At 39.5% G+C, this 21,702-nt stretch overlaps 1 protein-coding gene across 3 annotated transcripts in view; it reads left to right on the top strand.

Annotated features, from left to right (window-relative positions):
* Pms1 (PMS1 homolog 1, mismatch repair system component) overlaps positions 1-8,305 on the top strand; it is an 84,194-nt gene extending 75,889 nt beyond the window's left edge. For all 3 annotated transcript variants that reach the window (XM_051190124.1, XM_051190125.1, XM_051190126.1), the window contains 3 exons: positions 2,062-2,192; positions 5,164-5,324; positions 7,955-8,305. In XM_051190124.1, the coding sequence (XP_051046081.1) occupies positions 2,062-2,192; positions 5,164-5,324; positions 7,955-8,119 (457 nt within the window). In that variant the 3' untranslated portion in view covers positions 8,120-8,305. The remainder of the gene's footprint in view (positions 1-2,061; positions 2,193-5,163; positions 5,325-7,954) is intronic.
* Positions 8,306-21,702: the final 13,397 nt, after the last annotated feature.

Below are 21,702 nucleotides of genomic sequence, written 5' to 3' on the forward strand. Positions count from 1 at the left end.
TGGGAACTGAACTCTGGTCTTTTCTGGAAGAGCAGCCAATGCTCCTAACCACAGAGCCATCCCTCCAGCCCTAGTAAGGTCCTTACCCCTACCCTCCCCTGTCTTTAGCTGGAGGTTAACCTCAGGAAGACAGGAGTCTCCCCCCAGGGGGGTTTCCTCCCAGCAGGAAAGGCTGTTTGCTTCAAACCTCAGCACAGTTGCCCAGCTCTGGACAGAGGTGACCCTCCCTAAAAAGCTCCCCAACTACCTCTCTATCTAATAATCTGCTAATTATTGTTGCCCAAACTAATTATATTTTTTATTGTAAAGGTGGTGTGTCTTTTTTATATCTTATATGAGTACCTTGTTTTATGTACAATTAAGTAATAACCAAGCTACAAACTGCCTTTTTTTTTTTTTTTTTTAATGCCTAGTTTCTAGTCTGACAGACTGACATACTAGGACAAAGGGGCTAAAACTCTGCAGTTTGAAGGCTGGTAAGAATGTTCTCAATAGAATGTTCATCACTAGATAACTTCAAAAGGACCAGGAGTAAAGAACGCCATGCCCGTGTGTGCATGTGTTGAGTATATGGCCATCTAATGAAAACCAAGAGGGCACAAACACAGAAGGACATTGTCCAGTCTGTCTTTTCAATAAGGCAGCAGTGACCACAGGACAAGCCTAGGCCCATCCACAGCATTTCTAGGGACTGCCTCAGGGATCTTACCCAAGGAGCAGTTGACAGCAGGTTTTCCCTCTTTCCTCATCAACAGCCAGAACGCATCTGATTTTGTAACTTGATTGATGTTCTGGGTGGTGTTTATAGATTTTCATTTACTTTTCAGAAACTCTTTCTGCACCTGTCTAAAATTCAGCTTCTTACACATGTTAGCGTGATGTCCGCTGTTTGCAGAGATGCAGTAAAAGCTACTGTTTTGTGCTCATGTGCTGAGGGAGGCAGTATCTTTGACTGAGCATCAGTTCTGAGAAAAGTGTGGTCCCAAATGTCCCACTCACAGCTGATGCTGCTTTTCTAATGGAGCCCTGGACTGAGTGCCTCACTGGACTGATAGGGGAGTTATGGTTCGGGTGCAGACTTTTCAACAGATTGCCAATGCTAAACTTGTAACTTATGTCTGAAGGGAGTGATTGAAGTATGTATATAACACATTATATACAGTCATAGCCAGAACAATAGCTCGTGTTTGCTGAGCCCTGACTGGATGATGGAAACTCTGCTGTGATCTAACAGGGCTGACCAGTCACCTTACAGATGGATGAGGAAACAAACTGAACAGCTGTCTTAGGTGTGCTTACACAGTCAGTCACTAAGCCATGCACCCAGGATTCTAAGACAGACTGCTTACCATGGAGTCTCACTTTCGTCCTTATCAACAAGCTTTTGGGTTCTTTTCAGAGTTGGTGTTCTCACTGTCAGTGGAGTCCTCTGCATTCTGAGCTAATTGTTTTCCATGGGGAATGGATTTGTAACATTACACTGCATCCTCAGGCAGCGCTTTGTTGTGTACCTAAGTCAGTCTCTCTGCCATGGTAGGCCTCTTTTGTAATGACTCTTCAGGGGCACCTTTATCAAACATGCTATGCTTACATTGGACTGTAAGACTCTCTCCCAAAGTTTGAACTGAAAATTTTTTAGAAGAAAAAAGATCTTCTATTTAATCTTCTTGCTCTTGAAGAAGCCTTGAGTAGCATTTGACTTTAAGCATAACCACTCAAAGTGAGTAGCTTGTTGACTTGGTGTGCTTTTCACTTCAGATAGCTACTTTAAGTGTATTCACCATGGGTCAATGTTTGATTTGTATTATATGTAGAAAAATACTGTTTATATTTCTCATTGAGTTTGTGACATTCTAGAAGAGACAAGTTGTCCTTTATGTTTCTCCTTCCTCCTTTCTGGTCACTCTCCACAGTGGACCTCTTATACAATGCTAACAATGCCAAGTGCTTCCTTACAAGGTGTGACACACTTTTCAAAACACCCTTGGATTAGCTTCCATAAATCCTCTAATTTCAGTTTGAATATTTAAGGTAAAGGACCTTAATTTCTTTCTTTTTCAGTCTTTTTAATGGGTCTCATTATTTAGAGGTGCTACATAAAATATCAGCAGTTGACCAGAGATGCAGTGGATCAACTTACCTGAGTGACCCTCGTCTTACAGCAAATGGCTTCAAGATCAAACTGATACCAGGTACAATAATGTGGCTTACTATCTCTGACTTCTGAAAAAAATAAACCTTCTTCTAAGAACTGCATTTGGCTTTCGGAGTTTTCAGGTATATTATCATTTCACTAAAAGTCATTGTCAGCTGTGCAGAAATAGACTTCATTCAGAGGACTGTTAAGGTGGTTGTTGCAGAGGTTCTTGTCCACATGGGTCCTGCTGCCCGTCAGCCCTAATTGAACTCATGAATGCTATATTAGTTATAAAACTGGTGGCCGGTGGCTAGGGCTTCTTATTGGCTAGCTCTGTATTAATTATTAACCCATAACTACTAATCTATATATTTTCACGTAGTCTTGGCTTACCAGAGAATGCCTGGGCCTGTTACTCCTTTGGTGGCTTACATGGCAACTGTTTCCGGCACTTCTCTACCTGCCTTTCCTAGAGTTCTCCTTGTCTCCTAGTCCTGACTATCTTCCTGCCTGGCCAGTCAGAGTTTTATTCATCAGTCCATAAGAAAAACATATACAAAAGGACAACTCCCATCAGGTGATCACTGCACTTTCTGTTGTCTTTCAACATGCCTTCTTGCTATCAGAACTCTTGGGTAACAAAACAAATAAATGGGGTAATGGAATGGTCTAATGAAAATGGCCATCTCTTTAGCCAAGTGATATGGAGCATCTGCTTTCTCACATGAACGTCTGGATTCCATAGCCTTGCCAAGTAGATTGAAAAGAATGTATCTGCCTTGGGGAGTCCAGTTCTTTGCTGGCCTTCTCTGTCTTCTTATAGTCTCCATACTGCCATAGCTCCTTGGGTTAATCTTTCTGTTACTTACTTCCCCTTTGTCTTTTTTAAAGGAATGCGTTCATAGAGACACAGAGGCCAGTAAGTGGGGGCTGGAGAGGTGGTTCAGCAGTTAAAAGCACTGGCTGCTTTTCCAGAGCACCCAACTATCTGTAAGCCCAGTTCCACTGGATCCAACAACCTGTTCTGTCCTCGTGCAAAGCTTCAGATGGCGCAGACAAAACATACATAAAATAATAACAATAAATTTTAGAAAGAAAATAAGTAACAACAGTGTACAGAAGCACAGAGCTGGATATCTGGGGGAAAAAAATGTTTTAGTGTTCCAAACTTCAAATTTTAGGTGATTTTCACAGTTTGACAAGGTAAAGACATCTCTGAGGAATGCCTTACCTCCGTGGTTCCAGCTGCTTAGGCATGAGATGGAGAGTGCATGTCCAGAGAACATGTTTCTTAGTTTCTTCATAGTAACAACTGATAACTTTTGAGTAACCATTATATGCAGAGTCACCTTCAAAGAATTAACCTATCAGACCATTTACTCTCCTAGCAGTCTCCAGAGTAACTTCTATTACAGTCTCTGTTTTGGGAAAAAAAAAAAAAAAAAAATTGAAGCATGAAAAAGTTTTCTCTAGAGGATAGTCAGTGTTAGATCTAGGATTAAAGCCCACACAGGCTGCCTTAAGAATTTAGCCCTTAAGAAATTTGTTGCACAGTCCTCCATTAAGGTCAGAATATTATCTTCACAAAGTGTAAGCCCAGAGGTAACATGAATCCATGGCAAGGCTTGGCATGGTGATACATGTTTGTTATCATACTTTGAGAGTCTGAGACAAGAAGAGTGCTTCATGTTTGGGGCTAGCTGTTGTATATAGTGAGTTTAAAGCAAACTTGGGCTACATAGGGAGACCTGTCCCAGAACACAAAGCAAACAAATAAAAAGTAAGCTTAGTACTCTGCAGTAGCATGCTACCCTCAGACCAGTCATTTCTCCTAGTCCTCAGAGATCTTTTCCTTGTGGCCTCTGACATCTTGGAAAATTTGAAGTATGAAGAACAGTGTGTGGGGAAAGGGCAGATTTTATTCTTTATATGTTTCTCTAGTTTGTATTGCTGGAAGATGCCTTTTCTTCACATCTGTATAAATATCTAAGACAGATAGCCTAGAGCCTGCTGCATCCTCCTCACCTTCTTGGTGATTTTGAATACCACTTGAGGTCCTTCTGCTCTCAGACTCATTTCATCTCCCTTCATTCAACTCTGTAGCTCATCTTTTAGTGCTTGATGATGTATCATCTTTCCTCAATTGTTTCCTGGGAAAAACATTAGTGTTCCTACTGTTCAGTATGCCACTACTGCATCTACCATTTGGTCTTGAAACTATGCCATAACTGAGAACTGGTCAAGAGTAGATCATTCAAGTTCCTAGACCTGCAACCTTTCAAGTCCTACCACACTCCTGTTTTCATTAGCTCACCAGGAGCTGTTAATCCACAGTTCTAGGTAACATGATATTGATTCCAGTATAAGGATATTGTTTAAAGGGGATGAGTGTCTTCTGTTTGCTAGTGTCAGAGCTGATGCTTTGGAAAACCCACTAATGCGGATGTTCTGCCCAGTTATATCCAGTCATGTTGCCCTAGTTTGAATGACTAAATTACCATTCAAAGTAGCTTAATAAATAACACCAGTTTCCAGTATTTTCTTAGTTGGATTTTGGAATAAACACTAGCACTTTTATTTCCTGAAATGCTATAGTAACGAGATACTTTCATTCTTGGTAAGTTAAAATAATTGAGGTCTTTAAATTAGATGTAAGGCCAGTGGCCTAGAACTTGAAGTACAGCAGTTGATAAAACACTTAAACCATTTTGATTTTAATAAATATCATGGGACTTCATTCTCTCTCCAAAGAAAGCAATGTTCTAAGTAAATTTGAGGAGCAGACCAGTAGGAACTGAGATTCAGTTAAATTATATAAAGTGTGTGTCACTGAGCCCGTGACTTAATTGAAGTCTTCTGGGAAGTTATTATTTGTTCTCCATAAAGGAACAAACTTTGTCCTGAAATAGTAAATTCTGATGAAGGTTCACTAAATGTTCTAACAGTGATTTTTGTTTCCAATGAATATGTTCTTGGATATAATTCTAACTAGCTTAATGGTGCCCCTGTGTGTTTTTTTCTCTCAGGAGTTTCCAGTACTGAAAACTACTTGGAAATAGAAGGCATGGCTAAGTGTCTCCCATTCTATGGAGTGATGGATTTAAAGGAAATTCTTAATGCCATCATAGACAGAAATGCAAAGGAGCTCTACGAATGCAGGCCGCGCAAAGTGGCCAGTTACCTGGAGGTGTGCCTCATTAGTCACATGGGTGACCTAACTTTTACAGCTCTTAATCAAAGAGAAATCTTTTCTTTTTATTTTGAGATAGGGCTCTATTATGTGGCCCTGGCTGTCCTGGAAGTCCCCCTGTGGACCAGGCTGGTCTTGAATTCTCAGAGATGTACTGCCTCTGCCTCCTGCTTTAATCCTCTGCTGGATTCAAGGGCTGTGTCACCCATTTAGCCCAGTAGTAAATGGCTAAAACGGTAGATTCTCAAATGTTTGTTTTCACAAAGAAACTGTTATTTTAAAATACTCAAAAATATTTTACACTATAGACTGTGATAAATGCTATGAGAGATCTTAGAATACAGTTTTTAGGCACTTTTATTTATGAAACACTCTGTAGGATTGTTTTCTGTTAATTTCATGAGTAATTTCAGATTTCAAAATTTCCAACTTTTATATATTATTTGCCTAAAACATTGTACTGTGATTCTAAACCCTGAACTCTTCCAAAGGAAAAAGAAAGATCTAAATTATTGAATAAATGGAACTAAATTGTTGAATAAATGGAAGTTTAACTTTGCTAATGCTTTATAGCTTCTACCAAAATGAGAATTGCAAAATTAGGTTTAAAAAGTACATTCGGAGCAGACAGAGCTTAATGTCTCATCTGTCCTCCCAGCACTCAAACCACTGAGGCACAAAGACCACAGACTCGCAGCCAACCAGGACTACATGCCTTGTCTTAAAAATACGAGGGCTAAGCCCATCCAAGTATAGACGAAGGGCAGTGACTTTTGTCACTGAGGTTCTCTATGTCTCTCTTTAAGGTCAGCTGTTGTTTTCAAAACAAACCTGAGTTTATTTACATCCTCTTTCTTGTCCATGGTGTTCAAACACAGGGCATGCCCATCCCCGTGACTCTGGAGAGTACACTCAGACCAGCTTTGTTAACAAAGCCCTTGGGAGCTTTGTCTTGTGGAAATTCCCAGCCCTTTGGCAAGGATTCAGCACTGATAGTTTCAGGGAACTCCAAAGAAGTCTTTTTCTTAAGAGCAAAAAAAAAAACATGTGGACAAGAAGTAAGGTTTCAGAAGTAATAGAGAAAACAGCAGTTGAGACTAGACTTAAATGGATTTGCTGATCTGAACCACCTTGGAGTAACTAGGTTGGTTGGTTGGTTGGTTGGTTGGTTGGTTGGTTGGTTGGTTGGTTGGTTGGTTGGTTGGTTGGTTGGTTGGGGAACTTCACTGTGTAGCCCGGACTGGTCTCAACCCAGTCTTCCTGTCTCAACCTCGAAAGTACTTGGGATTACAAATGTACAGTGTCAAGGCTAGCTAAAAGAAGACCTGAGGAGAATGAGAAGAGTGCATTGGTGAAAGACAGGTTGTCTTCTGTGAGTGGACATTAGAGGGACTTGGGCATTTCTACTGGAACAGATCTGAAACCAAGAAAACAGCTACAATAAAAGAAAGGACAGGACAATTTCCAGGTGTCACTGAGGGCTCTTAGACCAGACATTTGTATGGTGTCAGACCACAACACTTGTATGACTCCAGTGTTGTCTGGTAGATTTACCCTACACTAAGGAAAATAACAACTCGGATATGGTGAGAGACTAAGGGTTAGTGAGAGAAACCTGCATACACTGTCCTCTAGAAACTCACTAAGATAGCCCTAGTGCTAGATTCTGAGTAGTTCACTCAGTACTCAGCCTTGGGGAGGGAAAGATGTTCCAGGAAAGCTTGTGAGTCTGAGAGTAAAGTCAGAGGGAAGGAAAAACAGATTCTGGTGGAAGATGGGTGGAATGGTTAGACAGGTGATAGACTTGTGACTAAAAAGAATAATGTTGAAATGCAACAACTACAAGGTGCAGGATTTTTTTTTTTTTAATGCTAAAAGAAGGTAGCCTAATTTATAATTCTTGTCCCCTAAGCCCTTCTTTTTCCTGTTTCAGAAAACGGCATTTCTATATAAAACCTGAGGGCATCCCCTTTGATCCTGGCAGGCCTCATAACCAGTCTGCCAACCACCTGTAAGGCAGATACCATAGCTGCTCTTGTCACTGCAGCCACAGCTCTCTCTAGCATCACAGTGGTTGTTGGCCTCAAATCCCATTTCCCACTCTAGCCATGGCACGAGAAACTCCTGGAAGGCTTTGTTTAATTAATCCTTGGTTCCTTCCCTGTGTATCCAAATAAACCCCAGTCCTCCTGTCCTGGAGGGTGACCTGGTCCCCACTCAACTTCTATATTTTCTGCTTCTCCCTGTGTCACACCCATGCAGAGCAAGCATCCCATCCTCCAAAGTGCTTGACTTCACTCATGGCATTTGCAAACTGAAAAGCCTAAATGTCATCTCTCTGAGTAAGGTTTCCTGTTTACACAGCCACTGCTATGGCTCAGTTAATTGTTTGTATGTTATTTATCCATAGGGGTTTTGTTGTTGTTGTTGTTGTTGTTTTGTCTCATCAGTTTTTTGTGTCTCTGCATTAAAATGTAAATTCCATGAGATCTTATGTTCAGTTGCCCACTACTTTATCTCCAGAATCTACAGCATTATTGGTGCTTAATAAATATTTTTAAGTGAATGAAATCAGGTTTTCTCTTCACGGTCTATCATGATGAAATGTGTCCCTTTTCTTCTCACAGGGAGAAGCAGTCCGGCTGTCAAGGCAATTACCCATGTACTTACCAAGAGAGGACATCCAAGATCTTATCTGTAGAATGAAGCACCAGTTTGGAAATGATGTTAAAGGGTGTGTTCATGGTCGCCCTTTTTTTCACCATCTAACTCATCTTCCAGAAACTCCATGATTAAACTTGTAACAATTGGTTACTGTTGAAATTAATGTGGCTTTAAAACCATTTTTGTATTATCATGTATCAAAATGGTTGTTTTATAAATGAGGACTTATTGGCTTATTTCTATACTGGATTTTTTTTTTTAAATTTTAAAATATATAAATAAATAATATGCAGTGTTGATTTTTTTTTCCCTCATATCCAGCCTTCAAAGTAATTGTAAGTTGTAGGCTCCACAGCAGAGGACATGTGTGCTCTGGAGCACCTGACTTATGAGGTTACCTGTTAAGAGAGAATTTACCCATCACAGCTCAGCTGGCACATGGCAAAGGGATTTTCAGTACAGTTGTAAAGTAAGCTGGAGAGGTAGGGAATGAGAACATGATAAAAATAAGGTATTGCTGCCTCTCCAATATGATAACATTTTAGCTTTAGGGTCAGATTTTGTCAGAAAATATTCATGGGAAAAAATCAACATTTTTAACAGAAAAAAAAATAGGTTACAGTGTATTTTTCCCCCTCACATGTATTAGTTCACAAACCAGGTCAGTGTTCTAATACTTCACCAAAAACTTGGAACACGGTTTGTTTAATGATTACATTTGGTGTCTAAACTAAGATATGTTGTAGTGGTGTTTCCACACACCATCTACAGTTCTCATGAATCATCTATAAATTCTTAATTGTTGTGTTTACATACAAATTACAATACCTGGAGTTATTCCTGTGGCTCAGTCTGTTTCCCCACCCAACTTAGGTTTCCCATGACCCTCCCCCATACCTCTCTAACTAACTCACTTTGTAAATTTGGGGCGTCTTGCTGACCTCTGTGTGTGTGTGATACTTGTACACATCGATATGGGTTTGCCTATATACAGAGGCGGGTAGAGGAGAGCAGTCTTGCAATATTGCTTCTTGCATTTATCTCTTACTGAACATTGATCTCACTCATCTTTCTGCCAGATTGCCTGGCCATTTCTGGGTTTATAGACTCACACTGCCAACGACAACCCAGATTTTCTATGTCGTGTGTTGAGGCAGAAATGCTGGGAATCTGAGCTCACATTGTCATTCCTTGTACACCTTAGAATACAAGCCAAGTTAATGCTTTTTAATTGGACAAATTGAGAGGTAACAGCTCACCAGAAAAACAGGAGTAAAGTGTAACATACATGCACACCAGCCCTAAACAAAACATTTGGATTCCTTTCTCAATAAGTCAGATTGGTCCTACCACACAGTTTTGAGTAGAACAAACTCATTTTTGTATTGGCTCATTTGAGCGTCAGTTTAGAATTGCAGATACTGTCAACACTAGTTCCAAAGTGGAGCATTCCTAACAGATAACATGAAGAGTGGCCTGAAAAGGGGCCTTAGGGACCACGAAGTACGAGTATGTGATAGGAGCTCCGCTGTGACAACTGATGCTTTCCAGCAAATCAACTCGGGTCCAGGACATCTTTCTGACGACTTTGGAGCAGCAGGGTGGGTGAACTGCCTGCCTTTCTCACGAGTTTTTAAAAATCATCCAAGTTTTGTTGTTCTGGGTTCTCGGCTCTGTTGGCTGTAGCCCATCTTCCAAGAGATCCCCCCGCCCCCACGAGCCTTGCCTCAGTCCCAGCAGCACCTGCGAGCCTGGGACAACATGGCTGGAGCAGGCAGCAACGGAGAGGCCCTGGCTCCCCGGATGGAGGTAACGGTTGCGGACTGGGAGCAGGAGAGTTAAGGACAGGGTGGAGAGATCCAGAGAGAATGGCCCAAATTACTCATTCCTCCTCTAGACTTTTGTGTCCTCAGCTAGAGAAAAGGGAGCCTTTTAAATGTCATTTTCCCAGAGCACCGTTGGTCCCCAAAGGTGTAACTTATGGGGATTCCAGTTCTGCCTTGGTGTTGACACCCACGCGGAGGCCTGTGAGTCCTTTTCGTACAAATACTTTGCCAGAGCAGATCCAGCAGTAGCACGGAGAGGTCTATGGCGTGTTAAGTTATTTATGTGGTGAAAAGTGTTGGTTCCAAATTCAGATGGGCAGACAGATCATTCTTCTTGATTATCTAGTTGTGGCTTTATATAAATTTTGTGGCTTAGGTTGCAATTACTGGAACCCATACCTCTACAGCCTACATTTTTAAACTAAAAGCATAAATAAAAATTTTTTTTCTTTATATTTTCATCTTTTTTTTTTTTTTTTTCAAGATCCCTTCAGTCTCTTGAAAGGTGGAAGGGGGAGTGAGAGCCCTTAAGTAAATTCATGTTAGGGTTCAGACATATAAACCAGGTTAACTCTTGACAGTTCCAACTGCAAAGGAAAATGCTCTTGAGACACACACACTGCTGGCTCACCCAGATATTAAAAGAAGATGGAACTCAGTGTAGATCATTTTCCTAGCATGCACAAATGACCAAGACTCTGGATTTGATCCCTGGTATGCTCATCCCCTCCAACAAAAGGAATTAGATACTCAAGGAAAGAGCATCCATGGACTTAAGGATTCGTGACATTATCCAGCCAGGTGTACAGATGTTTAAGAGCCTTGTGTACAGACTCCATTTCTCCTGTTGATGTTATCATTAAAGGTATTAACAGAAAATAGTCACTTTCACTGCAGAGCCCAATGAAAATACTGGAGATTGTCAACAACTTTCTACATCCATTAGCATGAAAAATCAAAATTAGCTTTAAGCTGGGCCTGGGCTACCAGGCCTGTAACCCCAGTTATCAGGAGAAGGAGGAGGCAAGAAGATTGAAAACCTAAGGCCTGACTGGATACAAAGCAAGTTCAAGGCCAGTCTGGGCAAACTAGCAAGAGTCTTGTCTCAAAAAGTTTAAAACAAAGAGGAAAGGGGTGGGACTATGGATACAGCTCAGAGCATGTTAGACCCTGAATTTGGTTCTCACCACACTGTGTGTGTGTGTTTGTGTGTGTATGTGTGTGCGCGCGCGTGCTCACATGTGTACTTCAAAACCTTCACTGTGTTCAGAAATACAGCAGCCCACCATGGATGCTTTCACCACCGATCTAAGGTTTGTTTCTCTGTTTGATTGATTTGAGGTCACAGGTTTTTATTGCAACTTTAAAATCTTGTATCAGTGCTCATCAGAATTGGTGGTGGGCTTTTTAAAATAACTTGCTAGGTATCATATCCAGAGTCCCAAATGGGGAGGGGGTGACAGGCAAATGGGATTAGACCAACACTTAATTTATGACAGCTTTCCAGACGATTCAGTGCTCCTGGTGGGAATGCTGCATGTGGAGAAGGGCTGCTCCATCCTGTGGACCAAAGACTCTTAGGGCCTCAAGTCAATTTATTAATTCACTTAACCCTTTCTCTTTGCTTTTGATACACTGTCGCATCCATTTCTTTAACCTGTTTGTTGTTGTTTTCTGAACCATTGAAGTCCACTATCTAGAACAGTTACAAAGTCTCACTCTAACTATGCTATGGCACATGGTCATCACCTAATTTCTGAAGTTAGATGTGATCCTGAGCCCCAAGTCCAGCATCATTTCTAACAGTCTGTAACTTGATTCCCTCTATCTTGAGCATTCACTGGAATCACCTCCCCTCCCCCACAGCAAAATTTAACTTTATTATTAGTCGTCATTCCTCTCTGAATTAGGTCACCTTTTTCACAATTTTTAAGTTATCAGAGGTTCTAGATGTCTACTGTCCTAAAGCATAACTCAAAATCATAGCAGATTCTCAGTCTTAGTTGTATATCCATCTCTGTTATGAGTAGGTTTTTCCACCAGCCTGGTCCTACAGCCATGCCAGCCCCAAATAATACACAGAGATGCTGTTTTAGATATAAAGCTGTTGGCCTGTTACAAGCATTTCTTATTGGCTAGCTCTGTCTTAAATATTAACCCATTTCTATTAATATAAGTGTTTCCACGTGGTCTTATCTTAATGGAGAGAGGGTCTGGAAATCTACTCTCTTGGTCCTACATGTTGACTCTCCTACTATCTATCCCTGAATCTTTCTTGTCTCCTAGTCCCACCTATCTTGCTTTTCTATTGGCCAATAGTATTTTATTCATTAACCAATATGAGAAACATATTTACAGAATGACATCTCCCATCATATCTCTTCATTGAATGACATCTGTCCCACACTCGGTGTGCAATGAGAAGGCATACCTTACCTCTAGAGAGGCTGAATAGTGGATGCTAGTGAAGTAATAGAGTGTGTTGTGCATGCACAGAGGGTATCCACTGAAGAAATTATTGAGCCTACACTGTTTTTTTTTAATTATTTTTTTTTCCATTTGTTTTACACACTGACCACAGTTTCCCCTCCCTCTTCTCCTCCAGTCCCCCACCATGCTTCCATCTAACCCCTCCCTATCCATTCCTCCTGCATTGTCTCCATTCAGAAAGGGGCAGGCCTCCCTTAGGCATAAACAAAGCATGACTCATCAAGTTGAGGCAGGACCAAGCTCCTCCTGCTGTACCACAGGTGGACAAGGTAATAAATACAGCAGGGGGAATAAGTTCCCAAAAGTCAGCTAAGCTTGGCAGGAACTGGTCATGATCTCAATGCTAGGAGCCTCACAGTGAGACCAAGTTATACAACTGCCATAGACATTCAGAGGGCCTAGGTCGGTCCCATGTAGGCTCCCTAAGAGTCCATGAGCTCAGGTCAGCTGACTCTGTGGTTGAACCAACTCTTAAGATTGATAGGAATCACACAGATGAAGAAATGGTTTTGGGGATAGGGACAGGAATGTATGCCAGTGTGTGGTGAGTACAAGGAGGGATACAGACAGAGAATGGCTATCACCATCAGCAATGCCTCGGTCAGAAAAGGTCTCAGGCCTGGAAGGACTGGAGAATTCTCTGTGTTTTGCTGTTAAAGGCTAATACAAATTTTAAACATGAAATGTTAAAGTGCAAAATAAGATTGAAGACACTTCACTCAAATTATTAGGGAAGTTATGCCTGAAAATTTAGAGAGTTTGAGGGAACCAAACAAAGAGGGTTAAAAGCTCTGTGGAAACAAAATTCATATGAGAGTTGATGAAGCCATCACCACCCTGCAGGGTTTCCATTTTGGTTCTGCAGGACCCGATGCAAGGTAAGTAGAGAAGCCACTCCCCCACTCCCACTAACTTATAATGATAAGATATCCCTAGACCAGCTAACAATCCTAAGAGAATCCATGCCATACACCACATTTTAAAACAGGTTTAATTTTAAGCAGCATTTGCATTGGATGTCTTTTGGAAGCCAACCTAAACTTTGTGGCTGTTACTTGAATGCAATAGTTCTCTAATATAATAAAAGATTTAAATATCCAAATACAACTTTATGGGTAGCATTCATATGGAGAGTCTTAATATCTAATATCAGGCAATCCAGTTGATCATTAAAACTAGACTTCCTTGATTTTTAAGAACTTTCTGTTAAATAATTTAATTGTGCTTTCTAATTTAGCTCATAGAGATGAATGACAAGTTAAGACACAGGCAAGAAATTGTGAATGGACTGAACATATTTTTGGAAGAAAATGGTATGTTTGCTTAAGTGAATTTACATTTCTTTAAAACTTAAGAACATGTTTCTTAAAGAGCTGTTTCCTTTCTTTCTTTTTTTTTTTTTTTAAACTTCCTTTCATCTACAGATCCTGGTAAATTCCAATTGGTTAAAAACAAAAACACAAAACAAAACCCCAAAAACCACAAGCTGTGCTGCCAAAAGTGTATCGCAAGTCTTTCCCTAATATCAATAGCAAATTTATATTCCTATATAGCAGTCAGCAAACATTTGTTTAAAGTTCTTTTCAACTTTTCCTTGTATTTCAATTTAGCTTTCTTGGTCATATAAAAACTTGTAATATTATAGGTAACACATACCTAAAGATACCTAAAAATGATAAACTAGAGTTTTCTTTACATGAACAGCTATCCCCTCCCTCCCTTGCTCCCTCTCTTATCAGGTCTTTCTGAGTAACACAGGCCCATTGACAATCCTGCTTCAGCATCCCCACCCCCAGGACTAGGTGAGATTGCCATCGAGTCGACATGCCATCCTCACACTTGCACATAATGTTTGAATTGCCAGGGCTCAATTGGAGCAGTCTCATTTCATCTCCTTTCCCTGGCGATTTTCTCCTTAAATTCATAATCCTCAGTGGTGAGCGAGTACTTTTCCAAGTTTCTGAATATCACAACTTACCCCTCAAACATTAATGCATGCATAAACCCCTGTTTTCATTGAGGAGGTCTAAAAAGAGGTATGATCTTACTCACTCTGACAGGTGCCCACACGAAGCTGGTGTTGTCAAGGGATCACACTTGGTGTAATTAGGTGTGGATAATCCTTTCGTGGGCTGTTGTGTTCTTGAAATAGAACCTAGATACATTGAAATACAAATATATACTGGAAGCTAAATAGATTTACAAATCATGTACATGTTGAGATATCCCATGAGTCCTGATTTACCTATTCAGTTTAATGTCTCTGAATGTCATTTTGAGTAGGATATTAATACAATTAGGCCAGACATCCTAATATTACTATGCATAGAATATATATTGTGGAATATTTTGGTTATTCTTCTTAAATTGCCTTTCATAAAGCAGGTAGCCAAAGTGGCTGTTTTCTCCCTAGCCTGTTTCTTGGAGCTCACTCAACTTGTAGATCTGGTTCCTCTCAGGTTCTGTTCTCTGGTCTTCCTTCTGTCATGTACATATCTGATAATGGCATTTTATTTATATGATTCTGCTTCTCCTTTTAGTTTTCCTCTTATGCTCACTTTTTATAGTTGTTTTGTTTTCTTGGAGTTTTTGTTTTTTGTTTGTTTGTTTTTGTTTTTGAGACAGGGCTTCTCTGTGTAGCTTTGGAGCCTGTCCTGGAACTCACTCTGTAGACCAGGCTGACCTTGAACTCACAGAGAACTACCTGCCTCTGCCTCCCAAGTAATAAAATTAAAGGTGTGTGCCACCACTGCCTGGCTTGTGCTCACTTCTTATTGTTATTGTTTAACATATGACATGTTGTATTATATCAGTATCATTATCACAATAATAACATTGTTAATTTACATAGTATATTATTATAACCATATCTTGGAGATAGTATGTATAAAAATATAACATTATAAATATATAATATGCAATATATTATAATATGTTAATATTTCATGATTAAAATAATCTAATGGGAAAATTTTCAATCTCTTAAACTTCCTCTCATACTTTATTCTAGATATTATTAAGAGTGTGGACCAAAGGTAGAGTGTAACAAGTCTTTCTCTGTTCAGGCAGCTCCCAAATAATGACACAGAGACTTCTTTTTTTTTTTTTACAGTATTTTTTATTAATTTATTTTTTACATTCTGATCCCAGTTCCTCCTCCCCCCTCTCCTTCTGCTCCTCCTATCCCCTTCCCCCCACTTCCCATCTGTTCCTCAGAGAGGGTAAGGCCTCCCCTAGGAAGTCTACTAAGTGACACAGACATTTCTTATTAATTTTGAATGCTTGGCCTTAACTTATACTTGTTTCTAATTAGTACTTATAACTTAAATTAACCCATTTCTATTAATCTCTGTGCTGCCACATGGCTCATGGCTTTTACGTCTTCCCACACCCCTGCATGTCCCGCTTCCTCTGTGTTGGGCTGGCAACTCCCCTTTCTTCTTTCCCAAGCTCTCTCTGTCCAGAAGTACCACCTATACCTCCCACCTAGCTGTTGACCATTTAGTTTTTTTTTTTAATCCAAGCACAGTGACATATCTTTATACAGTATAATCTAATATCTTGCAACAGTGGAGTGCTTACCTAGTATTTGTAAGGCTCTGGTTTGAGCCTCAGCAGCAAACATGATGATGTTGATGATGAGGTCAAATGTCAACCAAGATTTATACATTTCCTGTAATCCTTATTCATATTTTAAGAATTTAAAGAACATATTTAATCATCCCTTTAACCAAGAATTGTTAATTAGAATTTAGGATAAGCTATATTATTACATTCATAACAATTTGGTTAATACTAAGATATTTAAGTATTGAATTTGAATGAAAGAGAAACTTTGAAAGAAAAGATAGCTTGAACACTAACAAAAAAAAAAAAATTCAGTGGGTTGCAACTAGTGAACAAATAAAATGATGTCAAAGCCAGTAATGTAGTCAGGGATTGTGTCACACATTTTTAATCTTAGCACTTAAAGAGACGGGGCAGGCAGATCCCTGTGAGTTTGAGGCCAGTCTGGTCAATACAGTGAGTTCCAGGGCAGCCTTGGCTACTTAGAGAGGCTTTGTCTCAACAAACAAACAAACAAACAAAACAAAACATTAATATATTTTGATATTCATATTCAATAGCAAAGAAAAGAAAAGGTAACAAAATACAGAAAAAAGAAAAGTGAAAGTCTGGGTAGGGAGTTGTGAGCTGTAGGAAAATCCAGAGTGGCAGGACCTGCTGAGGGACAGATTGCCAGGATCACATTTTGTAGTATTATGTACTGGTTTATATCATAGCCTTGGTGGCAGATACTCTTAGTTGATCAAAATTCCCTGGTGCCCTTTTTTCCCCCTAAAGCATTGCCATAATATTTGTGTACTCACACAAGTGCTTCGTCAAATTCATTGGGTGTTTGAGTTAACACCACTAAGTTTGCAGCTTACCATTTCTGTGTGACTTTATCTCTGCCCCTCAGTTGACAGACACCCAGCCAGAAGACAGTCTATAGATATGCATGTTTGTGTGACCCTCTGCTTCTCTAGAGCCCCATGCCCCTTGGGGAGACAGTCACGAGAACTAAGATTCAAGGTTCATTGAAACAAATCGGAATAGACTTGGATGTCAAGCTAAGGCTTTCCACTTCCTGAGCAGTGCAATGACAGGACCAGAAGTGTGACTTGAATCAGAATGGGTGGGGAGTCTGCTAAATTTCCATTTAAGTACTTTAGTCATATCATGTTCATTATGTTCTTTCAACATAGACGAAGAAGCCTCTTTAGAAGAGCTGGAAGAAGAGTCTGATGTTTTTGAGGTAAAAACACATTTCTAAACTGAAATCCCATCTTAAAGGTTGGAAGCACCTGAAGCACCTCTCCATTTTCTCATCTGACACCTGCCAGTAGCATATGCTAATGACTTTAGGGAGGACATTGGCTCCGTTTAACAAGTATGTTAAGATTCTGTCATACTTGGATAAAAAGATGCATGGAGTTTATTTAAATTTAACTTGATTCTGATGTTTGTCTGAAGCTAAACATGTGTTTTCCTCTGTGCTGTTGCTTTTTCCTTTCTGTTTTCATGTCATACATTCTCCTGCATTCCAGATGGGTCCAGATATTTCCAGATGTTATTGTTTGTTTTCTTCTGACCTATAGCTATACTTCCTTTTCCATTAATTTGGTTGAGGTTAAGGGTTAAAGCAGAACTAATTAGACAGATGTGATCTTTGTCAATACAAATGCTACTAAGATACAAACGCTAATCTTAAAGGAGAAAACTTTGTGAGTGTGTAGGACATTTGAATTTTTAAAGGCAATGATTTATCAGCTTACCATCTAATGCCTGAGTTTTAGGCAAGTTGTGGTGTACTGTTGCGTTTTGTAAGAAGCTCCTTCCTGCCCTGTGCCTCTGACTGACCCTCTCACTGTGTGTCTGTCTTCTCTGAAGGAGGAAGAAACAGAAGCTCTGAGTGAAGATGGTTCCAAAGAAGCACACGATAAGTCAGTGAGATTCATACCATCCTACAAAATTTATAATTTTAATCAAATATAGAGCGAACACAATAGGTCCTGGCATTCTAGAGTTGACAGTGGAGTCTGATGCAAGACTGTGAGTCTCAGAGCTGGACAGCTCTGGGGTTCTCTCTCAGCTTTATCCATTACTAGATGTGCTAGAGACAATATTTACTTCCCAGTATGTAAAGACCACATGAGATGAAATGCAGAGACTAGAAGAACACTCAGGACTCGTGCAGTGGCTGATAGTTCACACTTTGTTCCCTCTATACATCTCTTTTTCAAGGGAAGTTACATTGAAAAGGCAAAGCATTTGTTTTAAGATGCAGAATATGCCATTGTGCACCTAAGTGTAACATAAATTTGGTTTTAGAGAAGTCACTCATGTAGTGTTTCAGAATCATTTTCCAGCTGCATGATGCATTGCAGTTGAACTTAAGTCAGTAGAAGAAACCCATATATGGTTAAAAGTGTAGATATATTCTGTGAAGTGAGCTTTGGAATAGGATATTTCAATGTGCTTATAATCTTCAAGTAAAATAGAAAAAGAACATTTTTAAAGATCCATTTAAAGCAATTTGGAACATTTAATGAATTTCTCTACCTTTTACTTTTTATACATTTTTGAAACATACTGGCTCAGCCATCAGTGACACAGATTGTCTTTCTAAAACAGACCTGAAGACTGAGACTATAACATTTACATGGGATGGATGACAACTTTTTTACATTTCATTTTGTAGGGCAAATAAATACTTATCTGAAACTCATAAATAAATGAAAATAAAAAGGGAGACATATTCTTTGATGATTCTGGATAATGTGATAGCTAACATTCACAGACAGCTTAATATTCACTAGCTAATTTGACACAGAAGTGAGAATTGTGAACAGTAAGACGTCAACAGACACTTGCCCCCAGCTTCTCCCATCTTGTCTCTCATACACACTTTCTGTGTGCTTAACTTTGCATGTTGCCCACATTTTTCTACCAGTGTGCGGTGCCTTTATCTAATGAAGGTATGTATACCTTCAGTTCAAATGTACTTGTGAACATACAAGTACCATCACACAGTCCACACCCTTCCCCTCTGAGGGGTATAGAGAGAGTTGTAGGAAGAAAGTAGGGGTGGCTATGGTCATATTTAATTGTATACATGTATGAAATTTTCAAAAATAAAGAAAAATCAATAACAAAAAGACTAGAACATTACATGGTACTGGCTCATTCCTGGAGTTGATCCAGCTGGGTATGTAAATCACCTGACTAGAAGAACGCCCCTCAGGGAAGCAGATTCACCTGAAAACATGTCGACCCCAGGAATGATCGCCCCCATAGTGACAGTTACCCTTCCCCAATACCCCACTGCTATGCAGCTGTTGAGATCCTGTCTGCCCCACAGTCCTGCCCAGCCTGCCGGATTCCTGAGATCTTTTCCTTTCCTTCTTCATGTCTCTTTTCATTTTGCATACTGGCCAAAAGCATCTGATGCCTTTCCCTGGCACTCTGGGCTTCCTCATTGCATTTCTGAAGCTTGCTACCCTTGGTCCAACTTCTCCACAACTTCCACCTAACGAGGTGCAGCTTTCTTGGACCCAAACACAAAACACGTTTTCCCCTTCTCTCCTCCATCTCCCTCCTGATGGCCACCAAGATGTACAGCTTGCCTGCCTTGTTGTTTTTTTTTGTTGTTGTTGTTGTTTGTTTTTGTTTTGTAATATCAGATTTTAATAAAAATGTCCTGTGCTCCCTAGTCTGTTTCTAAGTTCTTTCATTAATTAGAATAAGAATCCGGTAGGGAACCCCAGCTTCCTGGTAACTTACTGTCTCAGATTTTTCCCCTACCATGTTTTGCATGCCGTATACCTTAACCCAAAGCCAACCAGTAGATTTTTACTCCCCTACACTCAGAATTAATATTAGTTTTTGGAAATTGCTAAGGACCTCCTGGACAAACGGGGTACTTTCTTGGTATTTTATTGTTCGTGTTTCCTAATTTAATTTTGCATCTTATTATATACCTACTTACATAGAGTTCCTCTAAACATACTTATTTCCCTCTCACTTGTTTCTACTGTATAAAATATATAGATTTGAAGTTATATCAATATGTATTAAATGTAAATTAATATACAACTTAATATTATGTGCATTTCTTGCTCACTGAATGTTGATGCCTTGAAGGGAAATGGCAATTTTGGGGTTTTTCCCTATACCCCATACAGTATCCTGGTATATTTAAGTCACCAAATAATATTTCTCTTATCTGTTTTTTGCCTCACAAGTATTTATTGGAGTTTGCTGTTATGTTCCAGAAGTCATTATAGATTTTGACAAATATTAATCAAAGCCTGCCACAAGGTCCTGGCCTTCATAGAGTTTGTTCTTTATTGAATGGATATAGTAATCAGCCAACTAGTATAAGCTGTCTAAACCCTCAGGAGTATGCATTTACAAAGCACTTTGTTCTCTTTTTATGATATTATTTGCTTATAATATTAAAATAGTAATCTGAATTATTACTATTCTAAATGTCATCTGAATTAATGCTACTTTCCATTATTTTATAGTGTAAGAACATCTCATAAAGTGTCCCTTAGGAGTATCACATCAATGACAGATGAAGAGGTTAGGATTAATTTAATTAAGTAATGTAATGTGTCAAACTTTAGGAACTTGGTAACAGAAAACACCAAGTGTTATTAATCACTGTTTTAAAGTTCTACAAGACTTAACTATTGATGTGTGATTTTTCATGGTTTCCTCACTTTCATGTGTATATGTATTTCTAAGTATTTTGTATGTCCTAATGAGAACAGCCTCTCCCTCTGCTTCTCCATCTCTCTGTCTCTCTGTGTATACATTTGTATATGTATGCACACATGCACACACGCAGAGATGCATGTACCACCCTGTAGTTACAAGTGATGTCACTTAGCACTCACTATTTGGCGTCCCATGTGCAGCTGCTGGCAAGTCTTCTGAACACCATTTTTGCATAGTTCAGACATACACAAAATACAAAGCAACTATGCTCAATGCAGAGGTGTAATCTGTATTGCTATGTTCTCCTTGAACCCAAGGGTAGCCTGTCCTCACATGTGAGATCATCAGAACTGCAGAGCCTCAGGACCAGGCTCTCTCACTACTGTGTTACTGAATCCTAACCTACATTTGCACAAATCTGCGTCTTGCAACTTGTCCTTTTAAAAAGAAAAGACATATGTATAGCTAAACTGGCCCCTCTCGAGACCTTCCTATTTTACTTGACTGCCTGCCCTGTGAGTTAACAGCAATGCTACTACTGATTACTACTGATTTATATCCTTCTCGCCCATATTTTTACTTACTTCTTGATTAACTTGCAGCAGCAAAAGTAAGATCTCACTAGACACAGATCTTAACTTATTTATTTACAATTCAGGTGATTGAACTCTGGCCTCATGCTAGTGAAACATTCTGTCACCAAACTATATATCCACCACCCTTTATCTATATTGTTATTGGGTAGATTTACACACACACACACACACACACACACACACACACCATTCACAAACTTTGTATAAATATATAAATGCAATATTTTTCTGCAACTATTTTCATTGATTTATAGTTTGGAGGAATATTCATATTTTGAGGTGTAATGAAGGCATCCTGAGTTGACAAGCTGGCTACATCCTATGGTTAGACAGCTTGCCTACTAGCATACCAGCCTTGGAGTTGACCATTACTGAAGGAAAATATAAAACATGTAGAAGTCCTTTACATCAGTGTCACTAAGATTTACTCATTATCTTCATAGTTTTGCTGATTTTTAAGCATGTTAGAGAACCTAGACCATGGAGGGACCATGTTCAGATTTCACAGTAGAGACGGTGTCATTAATGGGA

The sequence above is a fragment of the Phodopus roborovskii genome, unplaced genomic scaffold, assembly GCF_943737965.1.
Source record: "Phodopus roborovskii unplaced genomic scaffold, PHOROB, whole genome shotgun sequence".
In the NCBI taxonomy this organism is placed as follows: domain Eukaryota; kingdom Metazoa; phylum Chordata; class Mammalia; order Rodentia; family Cricetidae; genus Phodopus; species Phodopus roborovskii.